The sequence below is a fragment of the Corapipo altera genome, unplaced genomic scaffold (assembly GCF_003945725.1).
Source record: "Corapipo altera isolate COAL_440 unplaced genomic scaffold, ASM394572v1 75, whole genome shotgun sequence".
In the NCBI taxonomy this organism is placed as follows: domain Eukaryota; kingdom Metazoa; phylum Chordata; class Aves; order Passeriformes; family Pipridae; genus Corapipo; species Corapipo altera.
In genome coordinates this window covers 4,058,739-4,079,314 of record NW_020884887.1, presented here as the reverse complement: position 1 = coordinate 4,079,314, position 20,576 = coordinate 4,058,739, and the positions used below count along the sequence as shown (strand labels likewise).

General features: G+C 50.1%; 1 protein-coding gene across 2 annotated transcripts in view; it reads right to left on the bottom strand.

Annotated features, from left to right (window-relative positions):
• PPP2R2B (protein phosphatase 2 regulatory subunit Bbeta) overlaps positions 1 to 20,576 on the bottom strand; it is a 67,551-nt gene extending 46,975 nt beyond the window's left edge. The window contains exons 1-2 of one of the 2 annotated variants that reach the window (XM_027643637.1): positions 20,453 to 20,576; positions 20,244 to 20,321 (exon numbers count right to left, since the gene is read on the bottom strand). In XM_027643637.1, the coding sequence (XP_027499438.1) occupies positions 20,244 to 20,321; positions 20,453 to 20,462 (88 nt within the window). In that variant the 5' untranslated portion in view covers positions 20,463 to 20,576. Of the gene's footprint in view, positions 1 to 181; positions 340 to 20,243; positions 20,322 to 20,452 lie in introns of those variants that run through there. The other variant, XM_027643638.1, reaches the window with a different exon arrangement.

Genomic DNA, 20,576 nt, shown 5'->3' with positions numbered 1-20,576 from the left:
GCCCGGCCCGGCCGGGGGCAGCGGTGCCGGTCCCGGGACAGCCGGGGCGCGGGGAGCCGCGGGGAGCCGCGGGGGAGGGAGGGGGGCGATGCGGGGCGATGCGGGCGGGGGCCGGGGCCGCTGCGGGGCGGCCTCACCTGCTGCAGGCGGGCCGGGGCCGGGGGCTGCGGGCCGGGCTCACCTTCCGTGGCATAGCTGTGGTCTCGCAGGAAACTGCTGCTGATCTTGCGGGTCTCAGCGTCCTCCTCCATTGACGGCGGGCAGGCGGGCGCGGGGCGTCAGCAGCCGCAGCCGCGGATCCATCATCCCCCCCCGCGCCCTGCTCCGCGGCGGCGGCCGCCAAATGCGGCGGGGGGGGCGCAGGGGCGGCGGTGCCCGGTGGCTCCTCCCATACGGCACCGACCGGCACCGCGCGGGCGGGCGGAGCGCGGCGCGGCTCAGCCCCGGACCCGGGGGACGCTCCTGCCTGGAGATGCTCCTGCCACGGGATGCTCCTGTCACGGGACGCTCCCTCCTGCCCGGGGACGCACTTGCACCGGAGACACTCCTGCCCGGGGGATACTCCTGCCCTCGGACGCTCCCTTCTGCCCGGAGATGCTTCTTACTGCCCGGGGAGCCACTGCCCCTGGGGGAAGCTCCTCCAGCTCTCAAGCAGAAGGACCGCTGCTCCCTGACCAGCCTGCCCCAAACACAAGATTCCACCCGCCAGATGACACCAGATCGTTTTTTGGTAGGACCACAGCATGTGAACTCCGGGTGACCCAGGACAGCGGATGCAGCAAGGGCCACGGGGGTGACCATGCCAGCAGTGCCAAGGTGTGTGCCCACGGGCACCTGGCCCAGGCTCACCCTGTCTCGGCTGTGGAAGGGGGCAGGGATACTCAGTGACTTATGGCTGTGAAGATCAGTGTGAGTGGGGGAATTGGTGGCATCCAGGGAAAAGGATGAGCACAGGGGCCATGGGAGAAGGGAGGGCTCTCCTGGTCAGAGCATACCAGGGTTGTATTCTGGACATATCATCTGGTGCACGCCAAAGGGAAACAATTGCTCCCTGGGAGGGTTTTGTGTCTTGGCATAGTCCAGGAAGAAGCCTTGGCACTGGCTGAGCCACTGGCAGACAGGGAGGAAACTCACAGGGAGCAAGTTCCCTCAACTCCTGCACTTGAAGTTGGAGGTAAAACCCAACCTCAGTGTCAGGGCATGAGATGTCCCCAGCCAGGCAGTGATGTGCACATGGGGCAGCTGTGGGGGAACAGGCACAACACCACACTCTCACACCAGCACCCAAACCAACCCACAGTGCTCCCTCTGCCCCCCACTCTCCACTCCCCAGACAGCTGCTGAAGGGAAACATGCATGGACACAGCCTGGGGTCTGACCCAGGCCTCCATCCCACAGCACACCCCTGCCCCACACTGCTGCCAAGAGCCACCTCAGCACTGCCTGGGTTCACTCTGGCCAGGAACATCATCGGTGCTGGGCACTGGCTGTGCACATGGGCACAGGCCCCATGGCACCTCTGCACTGTGTGCCCACCTGCCCAGCACCCCTCAAGCCCCCCACACCACGAGGCTGGGGTCAGCTGCAGGAACTGCAGAGCTCAGAGTGCCATGGCACAGGAGCTGCTTGACAGCCCAGGGCCACATCAGTGGGGAGCGTTACCGTTCACAGAACTGGAGGATGCAGAGGGAATGGACAAAGACAGTGGATAACATTGTAAATACAGTGGTGCACTGCAGCTCAATTTCCTCTTACAACTGTAGTTCCACAACTAAAATCTCATTGGGAAGGTGCAAAATTTTGCAGCCTGTGTTACTATTCTGCTGAGATTGCGCTGACTCCTTGGGGCTGCTTATTTCAGGGGATGTGTAGAGAGAACATCTCTGAGTGAGAAGGCTCAAGGACTCCAGCACATCCAATATGCAGGTGTTGTGGGCATCACCCTACACTGCTGCACCACCACACACCCCCCCACACACACACACCATAGCACTGCCGCACGCCTTTTGGAGGAGTGTGTGGATCCTCTCAGATGAGAGGCAAGAGAGAGGGAAAGCTCATTCTACCCCTGTCATGTCCTTATGAGGGAAAGGTGAATTCCCAGGCCCGCAGCTGCCTGCCTCCCCAGGATGTTTTCTGACACGCTGTCACAGGAGGTTGATATAAAGCATTGTAAAATTGCACCTTGGAGAACTCTGGCAGTTACTCATATGCATATGCAACTTCAGGATTTGTCAGTCAACCACAGCACATCATAGGCCACTCATTAATACAGGGATTACTGATGTGACAAACCAGAAGCATTCATCAGACAGGCAGGAGCCTGAAGTCTCCGTGCCCAAGCCTTTACTGAATTATGCTGGAATGTGAGTTACTTGCTATAATCACCAGACACATGTGTAAGTCAACCAAACACATTGTGTCTGAGGCTGAGGTTGCTCTCGGCGACAGTGGGTGAGAGCCACAGGTTACTCTGAATTTGTTCCCTGTGACAAGGCACAGGACCTGGCCGAGGTTTCACAGCACAGCACAGCACAGAGATGTGTTGACCAAAGCTCTCCTGCAGGCCAAAGAGAGCCACAGCATTAACACTGTGCTTAACAAATAACTTCTGTGGTGCTGACAGCTCCTCATACATGGAACAGCACAGGGGACCAGACCTGAACATCTCACCACAGGACTCAGAACTGCTGCTGTCTTTGGGCAAGTCAGGTGACACCTCTCTCTGTGGTCTCCTGCCTCCCAAGGGAGGGGAAAGGCATGGACCTCCCACAGGGAAAGAGAGAAGGAAAAGGGAGATTCAAACCACACCACAACACTACCCCCAGGAAATGGGTTCCCTCTGCCTACGAGGTGTGTTTGCCCACAGGTGTCCTGTAAGGGACAGGAGCAACTCCAGAAAAGAAAAATAAAGGTGAATTTTGAATAAGGAGTTGTTACCATATCACCTCCTCTTGTCAGATCTTAAATGGTAAACCCCAAGCCAAAGGCAATGCCCAGGTGAGTAACAATGCCCTGCAACACCCATGAATATCATAAACAGAACCAGTGCCCCCTTCTCTTCCTTTTCAGCAGATTCTGTTTTCAGTGTATTTCCATTTTAACAAGTGCCAAGTCCTTTCTCATTTATTAACTAGAAAAATTATTCTCCCCATTGTGCATGAATTATAATTATGTATTCATAAGTCCTGCAAAGTTTTTCAACACACCGTATCATTTAAACACATCCACAAGCCACCTGTTTGTTATGCAATGTGCATAGGAGCTGCATCATGAAATCCATTTATTCTCAGCTTTTTAAAATCCAGGAACGAGCCTTTACAATAACTAAAAGCATTAGCTGTCCTAAGCAGGAATCCATTTGCAGATTAAATTCGCCAAAGGTCAGCTTGTAGCTGTCACTGTTTTCCAAACCCCCAGGTGTCCATCATGTTCTGTACTTTGACATCTCCTGAAGAGCCAGGACACTTTCCACTCCAATGATTTTTGCTTCAATTAGAGGTTTAAGAGCTCCATGCTCAGGTTTCTGTGGGATCTAAACTGTGTGTGAAGAATAATTGAATCAAACCTCCGATTTTATGCTCGGCGCAGAACTTCCTTCACCTCATTTATTTTACCCTTCCATCCATGAGCACTAAATCTATTTTCCTAATTACTGCTCTGGGTTAGAACACTACCCTCATCTTTTAACCATTATATATAGGCAACAAAATTTCTTTTAAAGCTGTAATAATTATTTCTGTTAGTTAACTGGTCATTAGCACAGTGCCATCAGCAGGGTGCCAGCTTGTTGGACAGTGCCAGAGGTCAGCCTGCATGGAGAAACACAGCTGACAGCCTGTGCCCAGGGTGTAGGGGATAGGGCTGGCAGTGAAAGCCCTGGTGTCCTGTGCTCTGCCTGCCACAGGTATGTGGGCAGCACAGTGACCTTGGGCCATGGGCAGGCACTGCTGCCCTGGCTCTGCCTCTTCCCATGGTTGGAACATCCTCCTGCTCCAGGGTGGGACAGGGAACTGCTCTCTGAAAGTGGTACATGCTGCCACCCTGCAGGATCTCAGATTTGTAGACTTATCAAACTGTGGACCAACACAGGTGGTGGGCAGCTCCATCTGCACTAACCAGGTCTGAGATGCTTTAACTGAAAGCCCATCTCTGTGTGGGAAGGGAAGCCAGGGCTGGTGTAACACTTCTCAGTATCTCGCACCAGAGCCAGGACCTGGTCTGTGATCTGGGTGAAGGTCATGGCACACAATTAGTATTCTGAGAGGAAGAGCACTTAAAGCCCTTGTACAATTTCTCTCATCGTGTCCAGTTCCCAATGTGTTCCGAGTCCTTCAGCTCACAGATTCCAGTAGACACAGCACTTTGGCTTCACAAATCTGAGAAGCTAATTATGCAGCAAAAATGCGTAATTACACTCCTACTCTCCCACATGTAATCAGTGTCAGCCAGCCAGGCTGGTGGCTGGCTGGCCCATATTCAAGGAACAACCCAAAAGGGAAAGAGCTGCATCAGGACAGAGCCCCCCATGCTGCACACACTGCAGGGACCCAGAGCTTCTCACCATCCCCAGTGCTGAACACGTCTGACACCACAGGTGCAGTATTCCTGGGATGGCCAGAGACACAGACAGCAGGTCAGGGACCCTGCTCTCCAGAGGACCACAGACACTCAAGTTCTTCATATCTGGTGGATAAATATTACCCCAGCAGCAGAGCTGAGAACCCAGAGAGACCAATGCTCCTCACTTCCAGCCCAGGGAGCCTGGGGAAGGCTCAGGAAGGGCACCAGCTTGTGCCAGCCAACAAAGACCATTCCCATCCAGCCATGCAGGGTGGGTGAACCCACTCTAGATGAACACTTTCCTGGTGAACGCCTTGTGTGGGAGGACAGTCTTCTTCCCCCACAGACAGAGCACTGGGCTGCTGCATGGGAGTATCTCCAACCCCCACCACACGTTACCATCCTCACTGAGCCCCTGCATGCTCCCTACCACGCTCTGGAGCCCTGCCCTTGTGCTCCAGCAAAAGAGCTGACTTCACTGCACTAAGTCAGTTTGCTTCTCATGTTTTCTCCTGTAAATCACATAAGCAAGCTAAGGAAGCCATAACCCACATCCAGGGTGAAGTCCCAATCACAGGAACCTTAATTAGCATGACTTGAGGAAGACCAATAATTTACCAGATTAAACCAAGATCAAGAAAATTGGGAAGCCAGGTTGCATGCAGAGGGCAGGCTGAAGCCTTCTCCTTCACGAAAGATGGAGAACAAGGGTCAGGACCTCGGGGCAAAAAAGGGAAGAATCAGTTCATTGAATGCAGAGTAGGCAAAGACTTCTGCCTCCCAAAGGTTGTATGATAAATTGATCTACTTGGCCTTGACCCCTGCTGCACTGTTACGGGTGCTGGTACAAGCTGTACATGATTAACAACACACCAGTAACGAGCAGTGCCGCACACCCAGCCCCGCTCAGGGAACAGCTGCTCCCCAAGGGCTTTCTCTCCTGCCTCCAATTAGACCAACCAGCTTCTGCAGCATTTTAGCAGCCCTTTCTTCAGATTCACTCTTTCTCTACTAAGCATTTTAATGCCAGGCTTTTCTAAAGCCCAAACATCATCTTATTCACTAGATCTCTCCTATCATGCAACTGTGCAACTGCAACACAAACATGGTGCTTCTAGGAAAAACTTGCTATGAATTATTTCTTACTCTACTCTACAGACGATCCAGCCATAACACACTCATGTCCTCTATATTACCACTGAATTATATTATTGCTAAATACACTACAGAACACAAGTGATACCCCAAAAATGAAATGAGGCGCAGAATATTTCATGAGGGTCTGAGACATCAATGTCTTTTAAAGGATACAGTGTAAACTGTTTGTCACATGTTCCTCACATCAGAGATATAATTAGCTTAAATACTTACACTGTAAATAGGATTTGCCACTTCTGAAGATTAAGGCCACATGCTACAGCATCGGAGCATCTGAACCAGAGGAGCACAGTCTATGATAAGGAGTAAGTTTTTGCTTGAAAACAGCTACTCTGAGCGGTGCTACAAGTAAGGCCAATCCATGTTGGTGTTCTGCTGCTCCTCTGGGTTTGGGTTTTACCTGGAGTAACAAACACCACCACAGGTGACAGTGGAAGGCCAAACCTGACAGGCATTGGTTGGGTATCTGGGAGTGAAACACCATCGCAGGGCACCAGTGCAGGTCTCCTGGGGAGCACTGGACACAGAGCACAGTGCCCGGGTACAGCCACCACATCACACACACGCCAGGTCCCTGCCCTAAAGGGCTCACAGGCTGCTGCAGCTAAATGAGATACAAGGGGTAAAGAGGTTGCAAGAGGACACTGGAACGTCATTCATGAGAAAACCATGAGTGGAAACTGGGGTTAGGCTGAGTGAAGAAAAAGCAAACTTTGTCATGCAGTGTATTTACACTGGGCACTCAGATGGGATATTATTTGTGCAAATAACTATTTAGCATTTATTTCTGTTAAATTAGCAATTAATATGCAAAATTTTGTGTGGCCCCAAAGATGGATTTTATTTGAAAGGATGTATATCCATGAAACACCAACACATCCAGATCATTGTGAATTGTGTTTCCTAAACTGCAATTACTCCATGGCCTTCAGTTAATTTGAATGTGTCTCACATCAAAAAGTAATGAAATAATAATATAAATTAAAACTAGGGCCGCCCACATCTTGCAGCACTAGCACGGTAAATTTCACAGCACTGTGAACCTGGAGCTGGGATTATTACTTTATAAAAATCATCGTTTTTGTCCTCAGATGTCATCCAGCAGCAGCAGAGTGAAGCACACGCAGATGCAGCCTCGCAAAATGGAAAGCACAAGGGCTAATCAGTCAGACAGGATTAATTCCCCAAAGAAAAGGAAACTGGGTGACTGGCAAAGCAGCACTCCCAACCTGCACAGGGATTAGCTGAAGTTCCACAACTGTCAGAAGGACAGATGGGGACCTAAAATCAGGCTGGTGGGAAGTGCAAAACGGGATATGGCAAAACAGAGCCACTGCTGGCTGTGATGCTGAGAGCTGGGGAATGGAGAGCCCATCAGGAGTGATTGACTCCCCAGCTGTTACCACATTCACAGGAACTTGTCAAATTTTAGTGGTACTTCACAAAGCAACAGCAAACTCAGGTGAAGGGCCTGCCCAAATAACCGGGTTTCCCCTGTGCTGCCCTGGCAGAGGGGCCCCGTTTGTTGGCAACATCCCACGACAAATCACGTCTGGAACCCAGAGAAGCGCTGGAAAGCCAGCCCGGCTCACGCACGCCTCAGTTAACCCAGAACATGTTCTAAGCATGAAACCATTCTGGCATGGGGAAAATCACAAGAAGTCATCACACCATGCTCTGATTCACCCGCTGCGCTGGTAACTACAGCCACAGGTCCCACGAGTACGATGGAGCTGCCACAAGCGACAACAGCCACGGCACCAAGGGGGCCCGTGAGCCTCCCACCAGACCTGGGTAAGCCCAGGGAGCAGTGTGGGAGCACTGGGCAGCTGCAGCCTGGGCTGGGGGCCGGCAGGTTAGGGGTGCACTGTGCTCTCCTCACTGCTGCACTCTCCATTATGAGATGATACAACACACTATACAAGATCGTCCTACAAAAGAGAGCTCCCAAGGAGCGAACCTTTCAGCTTAAATTGAGTTCATGTGCAAAGCATCCAAGCATTAATGGAGCATCAGAGAGTGTTATGCTGATCCTGTTCAACATTTCTTATGTGCACATGGTCCTAGGTCCAGTCAGTAGTGCTACTCCTCCGTGACTCAGAGCCATGAACAGGGAGCGGCCGACATGGGAGTGCCTGTGGCCCTGGCTCTGCCCTGCCCAGCCCTGCCCTCCACCTCACCCCGGGTCAGTCATTCATTTGCTGTGAGCACCTGAAATTCAGCATTCCAGCTTTACCCATCACTCCCAGGGCTGTGCATCCTCCTCCATGGGACCTCCAGGTGCCTTCAGCAAAAACAGCAGCTTGGGAAAGGCAGCTCTGGGATTAACTGGAGTCCCCATCCCTAGATGGGCCCTGGGACCCACTGGCCCCCTCCTAGGTAGCAGATGGGTCTGCTCCATCACAAAACCAAAAATATACCCCCTTTTTGGAGTCTCAGTGCAAGGGCCAGGTGTGACCAAGGTCTCACCTGTGCAAATGGACCTTGCAGAGCCCTGCCCAGAGCTGCCAGTCTCCTGCTGCTTCCCAGGAGAATTGAGCTCCTTTCTCCAGGCTCCTCTTCAGACACCAAACAGGGAGAGAACCCAGGAACAGCCATAGCTGCAGTGAGAGAATTTTTCCCTCCTGTGTGGTATACAGTCTTCATACTTGTTTACACTGACTCCCACTTCTGGAAATCTCCAGGAGAAAAGATGGGATGTATCACACAAGTATAGCTATAGGCTGGAAGAACACTACACTGGCAGGATAAATATACAGGATGGCTTAGGGCATCGACCAGGTCTAGGCTTTCCTTACACTAATGAGAGACCAACCTTTATCAAAACACAAATCCAATTGTGCTACCAGAGAATCATCATGAAGTAAAGCTCAGGGGAGGGGAAAAATAAAAACAAGAGACACCATGGGGAGCCTCAAAAGTTTGCACAACTTCTCAGAACGCCAGTGCTGTAAACCTGATATTTGTATGTCACTAATATTTACATATAATCTACCTCATGTCATTTGGAAAAACAAACCTGGAAAAGTGTTAATTAATAAAAGATATCACGTCTTATTAACGTTCATATAGTAATTACGAAAACCACATATCCATCTGTTAAGCAGTAGGCAAACAAGACAAATGACTGTGTTATGTTAAACAGATTATAAAATGCCTGAGGGAAGGAAATTCAATAGCCCCAGCCTAGCCATGAATCAAGCAGCAGCACCCAGGCTCCAGCACACACAAACACATGCATGTGCCTTTCCCAAGCCCTTTTCCTGAATTACATATAACAACATAAGCAATGAGGTCAGTATGACATTAGGCATAAAAGTCTACATTGAAATGTGATGATGTGATCATTAAGATTTTATGGTCCTTTAAAAAAAAATTACTTCCTCAAACAGATAACTACCCCCCCCAAGATGAGACTGGAACAATATGCAAAGTAACATTAAATCCAATTGCCTCTGTCCACATGGGAATCCAGCTACTTTAATCCAATTGAATAAACAAAACTGATTTCATTCCTGTCATGTTTGTGAGTGATTTCTGAACATTTAAAGGGAGAAACATTCACGCATGGAGAGTAATTGACTCATTAGCATGAACATGGTCAATCTGTCCGAGTGTTCTCCGGACACCCAGCGCAGCCCATGGAACTCTCTCCACAGCCATCCTTCATGCCCTGTATGTGCATTGCTGGCTGCCAACTTGTAGCAGTCTTACCGTGATTGCTCACACAGAACAAGTAATTGTCCTCATTAAAAAGAGGCATTTGAACAGCGTGTTTCACATGAGGTGTATTTCACCCACATCAGCAACTCCCTCCTCAGCAACAGACACGGCACTGCCGCAGGATGCCCTGGACAGGAGACAGTGCACCCCACTCCTCCCACACGAACTGCAGGCTCCCCCAGGAGTTCTCGGTCCCCCAGCTTGTCCTGAGCACTTCCCACACATCAGCTCCCTCAGCCCTTCCACTCCAACCTGCCACAACCAACCAGAAACAGTTAGTTTTCATCCTGCTGACTGCACAGTCTATTTTAGACCTATCCACACACCATCATATGGGCTATGGCAGAGAGGCTTCTGTGCTTCATTTTCCTGAGAGCCAAATTTATGGGAGCGGAATGTCAAAGGTGTAACAGCAATGTTCCCCTAACTCCTGCCCTCAAATAATTGGTGTCAGAAAAATATGGGCATGACAGTCCATCAGAAACATTCTCTGTGGCCTTCCAAGACTCACACACGTGAAAATCCATCAGTGTGAATTTTACGGCTTTTAAGTTTCGACAACACAGAGACTGATTCAAGCAGAGCAAACCTGCAGTGCCTTTCCTCTCAAGGACAACTACCCTTGAAAAATTACAAAGCCAGCACAAAAAGAAGACGAAGATTTGAGGGCAGCCCAAGCAGTGGGGGACTACAAATGGGCTCCTCTGCAGGCAATGCCTTTGTCGTGTGGCTGTATGTGCATTCGTGGTCAGGACACAGCACCTCCAGAAGATAGGGAGATGTCTGCCTCCAGGGAAGGCACAGGACCCCCCAGGGGCACACAGCAACCTTGGGCAACCTCTGTTCACCCCACACAGGGCCAAGTCCCACTCCTTGCTCTACACCAGGTGTCCTTGGGTCTGGACCTGCTCGTGCACCAGGAACTGTCACTGCTGTCCTGCATCTCTCCTGAAAATGAGCAGCTCTCAGCATCTCTAGACATTCTCCTCCCACAAACTACAGGGCTCCAGACCCTCAGGGTGGGAGCCCTCCTGGAGTGCCCCCCAGGACCCCATCCTGGGGACACAGGCTGCCCCACCACAGGGAGCAATGGTCCATGGTGGTGCTCATGCCCATGGGGACACCACAGACAAGAACCGTAGCAGGAACACAACTGCCTCATGTTTTCTAAACGCTTTTGCCTCTTGCTCTTAGGCTGCTCCTGTTTTTAATCAGTTGCATTATTTGTTTTCTTCTTCCACTATTCTGTCACTTAAGACTTCAGATTAACAGTGGGGATGGAGAGAAGCCTAAGCTGCTATTAGCTGAAACAGGCAAGTCAATTAGCCTCCTTCAACAGAACAACATCTGACTATGTGGCAGCGGGTCAAAAAATGCACCTTGATGGTTTTTCTTCATGGGTTAGTGTGGTGGGTTTGTTGCCATCTGCTTGTGAGTTGATTACTCTTTCATTTCAGCTGAGGAACACTGAATTTAAAGGCAGAATCAAGGCAAAAATAAAAGGGAAGCCTTCTCATCAGCTCCTGCTTTTGAACACTTGGGTTTTGTTGTAAAATTTCCACTTCAGGGAGGTTAGTGAGAAACCAGATTAAACAGAAGTAATGCCCACCAGCAGGCTTATATTGGCAGGGTCTGGACATGTGTGCCTGCCTGTTTGCCTGGATGTGCGTGTGGAAATCCTGAACTCTGATGGCCACACGGACATGTGCTCCATGCAGGGTCCTACAGCCCCATGAAACTGAGCTAAAAGTCACACTGTTGTGCAACGCTGCACAGAAAGGAAAATAGCAGCCAGCAGCACTGGAAACATGCAGGGGCAAAAACTGCTGATGAAGTCCACAGAAGCTGGTAAGAACTCACTAATGTAAGTGCTTAATTATATTGCTGAATGTGCATTGCCCAGACAAGAGGTGGCCCGTGGCTGTGGCCAGCTGACTGCTCCCAGATCACACGCTGGAAGAGGAAACACAGAAAACAGAGTGCTGAGCTGTATACTGGAAAATGTATTACTAAATGCCACGAACTTGCATTTGAAAGGAACTGCTGATTGTGAATAAATCCACCATATGGCTTTACAAAGCTGAGTGTGTTTATTTCCCAAATATAGCCAAATCAGCCCCTGACAGCCTGGTTTTCTTTTATAACCCACATCAGAAAATTATTTGGAGTGTAATATCAAACACGATTTGTTGGGTCACTCGTGTAACAGAAGAAGTTCATGGTGAGAGCTGGGTCTCATGTACAGAAATCACACCTGTGCAGCTCCACTAAAACATCAAAACATTTAAGGAATTTCTGAGAGCTTTTGGGTAACCTTGTTCTACAAAACTGCCTGCAGAGAAAAGAAAAAAACCCTATTGTTTTGTAAATGTTTTCACTGAGTCACATGTGTGGCCCTGTGGCCTGTGACATTCTTGGGTGGGGTCGGGGGAGATGGCACCCAAAACCCGAGGGGCTGCAGGCTGTCTCTGGGTATTTCCCACTGGGTCTGTCAAGCCAGGACAGCAGCTAAACATGCCTCTGGGTCTGCCCAGAGGTGCTGAGCTGTGCTCATGGCTGTGCCAAACGATGGGGGAAATGCTCGCCCTCGCCCCAGCCCTGGGAAGGAGAATGGTTTTGGCAATCCCACTGCTACACAGGCAAAGCTGCTCGTGGTGGGGACAACAAGCAGAGACAACTTCTCTTTTTTTTCTTACAGGTAGGTCACCCTGACCACACTCACCATCCTGCCTTCCCCAAGAGCGCCTAAAATAACTCCATTTGAAGGCAGCCCGAGATCTGCTCTGAAGCTCAGCCCCCGCCAGCTGCTCTCCCCTCTCACTCAGAAGCATTTCCCTGCAACCTCCATCAGGTCCCTTCCGAGTGGGAGGGATGACAGAAGGCACCTTTGTGCTGATTTAAGCACTAACTAAATATAGACAACAGGGGAACGCTGGGAAGCTACAGCTGAACCCATCTGTAGCGAGGGAAATACAGTCACAGAATGGAAATATCTCCAGAGCCTTGGAAACGTGCTCTTAATTCGGCTTTTGCTTTTGTTGAAGCCGGTTTGACATGAAAATCGCAGGAAGCCTGAGCTCCAGGCAGCCTGAAGAGACCTCCTGTCACACGGGACTGGGATCAGCGCGGGAGCGGGACGGGGAGCAGCGTCCCACCGCAAACTGCGGGACGCGAAAAATCCTTCTCAAAATCCTCCGTCGCCAGGGCAAAGCATCCACAACTAAAAGTATTTTTTTTTAATTAAAACAAACAAAAAGCCCTCAGCGACATTTTCTGTCATCGAAGACGAGCGCTCGCCCCCCGGGGCAGCGCCGGTCCGGGGCGGGGCCGCCCCGAGCATCCCCCGCAGGGCGGGGGTCCCGAGGGGAGCGGGGGGGGAGTCAGAGCCGCGGGGAGGGGCCAAAGGACGGAGCCGGAGGGGCGGATACAGAGACCCCCCCAAGGGCACCGAGACCCCCATCGGCACCGGCACCGATCCCGCCACCGAGCGCGCCCCCGCCCGGTAGCCGGCGGGAGCGCGCCCGCGGCGGGATAACGGGGCGGGATAACGGGGCGGGGCCGGGCGCAGGTGGTTCCAGGTGTATTTTCGAGCCCGGCTTCCCAGCCCCTGCCCTGTGCAGCAGTGACACCTCCCCGTAGGTGGAGCTGCGATATCTGGTTTGTTGGTTTTTTTTTAAGATAAAATCTGCAGCTTTGAGGCCTGGAGACGAAGCTTTAGCACACAACGCCCTCAAGGAGCTGTTTAAGCAAACCACACGCGTCCCCCATGACCCCCCTCCTAGCAGGGCTAATTGAGAGCCACCATTTCAACTCTATTAATTAAAACTTTGAAGACTCCTAACTCAGCAGAATTACCTCCTGCTCGACATTCATTCCCACTCTCTATAATGAACTCTGTGGTCAGGAATTTTCCCTTGGCCATCAAGCAGAGAAGTGTCCCTAAAGAGCAAAACCTAAAAGGACTGACTGGTCCCAGTTTCCTCCACACAGCAGCCTGATTCCAGTCAATCACTTCAAAGTCTGATCAAAGACAACCCTGTGTTACCCACACAAGTTCTGTGGCCCTGCCCACTGCCCACCCAAAGGGAACACCCCAACAACCCCCTTGGCGGGGCTTACTCAGATGCTTAGAAGGGTCACAGGGGGATGTGAACATTAATTCATTTAAAACAGCAGCTCAGTGTCACGCTCATGAGAATTTAAAACCAAATTCAACCCCACTCTCTACCCAACATATTTAAGAAAACATAAACGAGCTCATGTTTCAGCCTGGAAAACTGGTGCAAAAGCACAGACTTTTGAAACAATTAAAGCTGATCTCCAAGTCAGGCCATACCTGAACCTAAGAGTTACCAGGCTTGTTAGTTTTTCCTCTTTTTTTGAAAAAAAAAACCTCTTTCAGCACAGTTCTATCACTTCTAGCTGTAAACTTACAGTAGTGTAAGATCATGTGAGTGATCATGGCCTCAAATATAGAAATGTTTATACTATCAGAGCTCACTTACAGACACAAAGCACTTTTATGTGGCATTAAGAGGTTTAGAAATGCCACTCACAAGAATTAAAAAATTCCACCCCAAACTGATGCAAGCACAGAATGAGCTCAGACCTCCATCCCTGTTTATCCAGCTTTCAGCCACGAGCTCCCGGCTCAGAGCCCAGCGTCCATACAGGGAGGGGACCCACTCGTACAAGGAGCAGCAGCAGACACAAAGATGATAATTTTTTTTGGAAAAGGCTTTGATATGGATACAGTAAGAAAAAGTGCAAATCAGTGCAGCCAAGGAAAAGAATTTCCAGCTCCTGAGTTACCACAACAAAAATACAGGTGCACTGACCATCCCCAGTGGAACAAACTGACCCACCTGCATCACCGCCAAGCTCAAACACCAGCACCTGAGCCTGGTAACAGTGGGTTGGGCATCCTGCCAGGTCCTGAGCAGCATCCCTGCCATGGCAGCTCCCTGCCATGCCCAGCCAGGACACAGCTCATCATGTCTCACATTAAAGCTGGCCAACAACACACCTCTCCCGTCCCTGCTGCGGCACATCGCCCGCCTCACACCGGGAACCACCGGCAGAGCGGGGCCATGCTCTGGGATTCACCTCCTGCAGCCAAACAGGAATGAAAGAGGAGAAATGGTTGTCACAGAAACAACCAAGCTCACTGGAAGGAGGAATAGTTTCCACACACCGTGCTGCTTCAGCTTGACACTATGCTTTGTATTTTGGATAGGGAATTTGCCCTTTTTCCCCAAGCCACAATCCAGTTCTTTGTGACCACAAGAATTAACCTCATTTACTATTGTGGAACAAACTGACCAAACAGTTGGACTCCTGCACATGGTGCAAGTCCTGATTAATGTAAGACCTGAGATTAGAGCCGGTCTGATGTTCTTCACTCAAAAGAGAGGGTTGATGTGGCATTCAAAATGAGAAACTGCAGAACAGCTAAATCAGGAAATGCAATTATTGTAGAAAGCTCAGTCTTAACTTGGTGTTCTCCTCCATCAGCCTTACACTAATGGCCTCTCTTCATGTAAATATAGACTATTCCTTACACCAAACCATATTTGCATACTTACACAACCATACTGTACCTCTAATTCACACCATCCTGTTGGATTAGTGCTGCTGCAAACTTAATTTATGTGGGTTTCATTCCAGGGTCATTCAGGACTTCAGTGAAGCTCCCAACTGCTGATGCCTGATTAACTTGAGTCAGAGCCATGGGAATGGCTCACCAGGAAAATCAACCCACTCATGGTCAACACAGCAGGAACAAAACTGACAAGTTGGTGGTAAGTGTGAGGGTCATCATAATAACAAAGGTAAAGTCTTCAAAACAGAAAACTGGCTATTTTAGGCCAAGGATTTTGTGTGAGAGCTCTCCATGTGAACCAGGGTTTGCTCTGTGACACACCATGCAGGGACTGAGTGCAGTGGAGGAGCCCATCAGCCACCAGCCAGCTGGTCCCTGCTCTGTCCCACTGACAGGGTGGCACTGGGGACCAGGAGCTTTGCAGCACATTTTAAACAGTTCCCAAATAGACCTTCCTTCACATCGTGAATTGGCCTATTCCACTGATCCCACTGAAACCTGAACACACTTCCTGCAGTCACTCATGGAAGAATCTTCTGTCTGGAGTGTATGAGGACATCATTATTACTTTTTACATATATCACTCAAAAATATTCCAAAGGCCAAAAGCTTCACCTAGAGGTGCCCCCAAGGCAAAGAGCTTAGTTTTAAGGTACCTCTGGCTGAGCTTTCATGTTAAAGACCCCTACAAAGCCAACCCTCTAGCTTAAGGGCACCTTTGAGCTAAGCTTTAATATCAGCGCTAACACAAGTGATTAAACATCCTGGCCTTCATGTCACCTCCACTGGAACCTCCAAAATGCTGGTCAAAGCCTGGTTACAAGCTGAGAAGACATGGAAAAACAGAAATCTGTAAAAGGCTTCAGAGAAAACAGGGTTACCTCAGATCTACTGAAACACGGGTACTGCTCTGCTCTTTGGAGCATTTGCAAGCCAGGGAACTACTCATACAAATGCTCTGGGAATTATCATAACTTCCAAACAGGAAAAGACACAGGAGCTACAGAAAAGAGAGGAGCTGCTCTGACTTATCAAGCAGCAGAGATCAGAATTCATCCGTGCCCTCCCTCGCCCTCCAGATGCAGTCTGTAATTTGGAAGCACACGTAATTCCTGAAGATTAAATGTAAATTCACTTTCTGTTTGAACTGCTGCAGGACAGACCTGAGCTGCTGGTGGTAGGAGAGCTCCCCGTGGCCGGCCAAGCTCCCCGTGGGCTCACGGCTGGGGCAGCAGCAGTGGGCACCACGCAGGACAGGGGCCAACAGCCCCGCTCGTCCTGGCGCCCCTCGGGACAACACCGGCAGCTGTGCCCTCCCTCGGGGGGTGCCGGAGGTCGGGCACAAGGACTGTCTGTCCCCGGGGGCAGGGCGGAGCGGGGCTGCACCGCCGGCCCGTGCCCACCCTCGCCGCGGACAGTCCCTGCCCTGTGCCTCGGTCGCAGCTGCAGCCCCGGCGTGGTGCCAGCCGTTCTTCAGAGGCCTTGAAAGAAACACTCATTGTCAAATACATAATATTTACCCCACTGATTTTTTAAAAATCTATTTATTCAACTGCCTTTTCGGGCAGGACAGAGCTCTTACCTGGGTTCTCCTCTTGGTTTTGCTATTGATTTAGCCTGGAACAGGCTAAACTCTCCAAACCTCAATTTCACCCCAAGTTTATTATATGCATTTGATAATGGGTCTAAGAAACAGTTATGTTCAAGTTTCATTCTTTCTATATTGTTTGCAATGGAGAAGAGTGGATAGCACACTGATGTGACATTCTTTCTCTAACTCTTTTTTTTTTTCCTCTCAGTGGTCTCATATGACCTCCCCTAAAACAGCAAGGTATGCTTCTCCACTGACTTACTTATTCCAGTACAAAAATCCAGAAGTGACTTATTCAGGATATCTTAAGAGACTGTGGCTTTGGACAAAGTCAACATGAAAACAAAAAGAAATCTTCAGAGAAATTTTCAAAGAAAGAACTTCATAGTTAGTTATCCATAGGGATAATTTTATCTGCTTAGAACTTCAGAGAAACTTTAAAACAACAACAAAAAAGTCTATACTACCTGCTTGCACTGAACTACAGAAACCCCAGCTAATATAATAACTTAGCCTGGAGTGTCATCACCAGCTGCCAAGTGCGCCCTGCTTGCCCCTTTCACTTCACATCCCTGCAGCGTTCACCTGGATTTTCCTCTCGGGTCAGTTTGGTTCTTCAGCCATGCACACAGACTCGTGGGTCTGCAGAAAGCTGGGTGACGGGGTGGTGGTTTTCCTCATTAACTAATTTTGTTTAGGGCGAATGTGGAAAGCCGCCGCGGTTCCACACGGGGAGCAGCCGTACTGGGAATGTAGATCCCGCGGAGCTGTTCGGTGACTGCGGATGATCCGCAGACCCGTCCGGCAGCTCCCACACCGCGTCAGACGGGGATGAATCCGCAAGAACGGGCTCTCCGGTGGGAGAGTCCCACGGAAGTCTCGGCGAACACACCCCCGGTACTTTGCACTCCTACCTTGGAAACGCAAAGTTCAAACACTGCTGAGAACATTTCCCTTTCCCCAAATTGCTGCAAAGCTGTTTTCGCCAAGACCTGGAAACAGGCTGTGCCGGTGGAGGGAGAGGTCTCGGGTAACCGGAGGCGGGCAGAGCACGGCAGGATGGTTCCATTTCCTCGGGAATATCCGGATGCATTAAAGGCCACATCCAGAAGCTACCCACAGCTGGAGCCGTGCGGCACCGTCACCCGCCGGGCCCCCGCGCCCCCCGCGCCCCCGCGTACCTTCCGCGTGGCAGCTGGCGGAGCGCAGCGCGCCGGGCGGCCGGAACAGGTACGGGAGGTACCGCGAGAAGCATTTCATCTTCCGCCCCGGACCGAGCTAAAACACCGAGCGATACCGGCGGGGAGGGCCGGTCCCCGGGCTGCCGGCCCGGCCCCGGCGGAGCGGAGCGCTCCGGCCCGGCCCCGCCGCCGCATCGGCTGCGGCGCGGCCGGGAGCGCTGACTAAGCCCGTCCCGCCCGCGAACACACCCCCGGGCCCCGCAGGAGCCGCAGGGCCCCGGGCCGGGGCCGTCCCAACCCGCCCCGCTCCGCCGCGGCCCCCCCACGGCCGGCGGGAGCCGAGCACCGGGAGCGCATCCCGGGGGAGACGGACGCGCGTCCCGAAACTGCCGCGCTCCCGGCACCGGGGCCGAATGAGCAGCCCCGAGGAGATTTCACCTCTTGGGTTTGCGCTTTTCTACGCTAGACTGCTAATTATCAGTGTATCAAAATAGGGAAAGATCTCTAAAACTTGTTTCCTTTTGGCAGTAAGGAAATGTAGATCAAAGCACTGTGACACCACAACGGCAACCAGCAACATCATGTACTTCACGTTTAACACTGAAATCAGTGTTTGAGCAGCTGAAAGATGTCCCAGCCTCCCATGTATGCACAAGGGAGCTCATTCATCCCCACAGTTGCGTCGGTTAAGGGATCCATTACACCCGTGAATTCATCGGGACAAGTACCATGGACTATGGTACCATTCTTCAAGTTAAGGAAAGCAACAAACAAGGAAAGAACAAAATTAGAAAGTTTGTGTAGATCCGTTCATGCGGCTTCACATGTGTGGAAAAGAGCAAGCAATCAGCATTGAATTAATGCAGAATTATTGGCAACATTTGAAGTATCATTTGAAAAGCAGAATGACAGTCAATCCTGCTGAAGGAGGAAGGCTCTACTACATTCAAAGGTGCAGAACACTGTGAACATAACAGTAACATCTTTCACCTGACTGTACACAACTACATGCTTCCTAATTACTAATGAAATCACCTTGTGCAAATTCAGGGTGCTTGGATGTTGCCAAGAGTTCTGAAGGTCAAAAATGTGCCACAAAGACTCACATAACAGTAACAAGTTGTGGATGAACTTCTGATGAAGGTGAGGTATCTGTGGTACCACATCTGTGACTTAATTAATGTGTGTATATACATCTGTAACCACACACATGCACGTTCAGATACAAACACAAACCAGCACAAGAACCAAAGCCCATCCCACATCTAACACTCTCCTAAGCTTCCTGCTCAGTCATGGTGATATTATTTGTACCTGTTGGCCAGACTCAACACACCAATGGTATCACCTTTTCACTACTGGTTTCACTGAATACAGCTTTTAAGTGTTATCCATCAGATAAAAATCAGAATTTACTCTTCTGTGAGCCCAGGTTACCCTAAGAAAAAAATCACAGGGGTTCCTTTCTGTCATTATCCTCTGGATTCCTCCAGCACTGAGTCTCCAATGGTAAAAAAAGAAAACTTATAACCCTCAGCTGATAACTAGTTACATTAAGAAAAGAACAGTGAGCAAGAAAGAAAAGAATAGTGAGCAAGAAGAGGCAGCCTTACATTTCATTAATCCTAAAGTAGCAGACAAGTACTCCTGCTCATGTACAAAGATCTGCAGATTCTACAGTAAAAGCTCAAAACACTTGCAAACAATTTGGGAAAAAAAAAAAGGTAAAAAAATATTTTGGCTTTAATCACTGTGGTGGGATTTTTCTCTAGAGATTTAATAAATAATTAAATATTCTCCTGAGTGTTGTGTCCCACTGCAGTCTCCAGTGGTTACAGAGTGAAAACCTCTTCTGCTAAAGCAGCATAACCAAACTGCCACTGAAGTGGGATAGGTGACAGTGCTCCAGGAAAAGCCACATTCCCACCAGAAGTCAGAACTCTGCTGTCAAAGGCCTGGGCTGACTCAGTCCTCTTAGACTTCAAGACTGTGCTTTTAAGGAAGTCATCACACTTACGGATCACAACAAAGTAGAAGAAATGCATTTAATGGCCCATGATTCTGTAAATCTATGATTCTCCCTCAGTTCCAGAACTGATTCCAGTTATAGTGGGAGAGGGTCTTGCAATTCCCTGAAAAACTCTGTAAATAACAGCTGAAAACCAAAAGGAATTCTATTTCAAAGGCTATTGATATGATTAAGCCATAATGCCTTCAAAATAAACTCTTGGTTCAGCAGCTACTTCGAGAGACCCATTTCTTTCAGATGCACAAACACATAAGGAGGGTAGAAACCAAGGAGTGTAACCGAGCTCTGCGCCAGCAGCTCCCAACGACATGGAACAACCTCCCTGCACCCCAGCCAGGCAAGATGTACATGACAAGTTATTTTTGATCGCAGCAGCAAAAGGAAAAATAAACTTACCTTCTGTCACCCCAACGTCTATAGTTCCTTTTACTTGACTGAAACACCACAGCACATCCTGCATGAGGCTTCCAAATCCTGCCAGGAAAACACACGCAGAAAGAAGGTGTGATCACGCTGGTGCTTCACCTGTCCTTTTTTAAACAAACACACACACATGCTCAGACAAATATCTGCAATCCCTGCACGAAGATAAGTTGTCTGCTCACCTGGTATCATTCTCCCATGCAAAGTGCAAGGCTAACACTGCGAAGCTGAGAGCATCGTGCCCGCGTTATGAATCGCCCGTCTGTTCTCTCTGTGCCAGGGCAGGGCTGTTGGGAAACGGAGCCA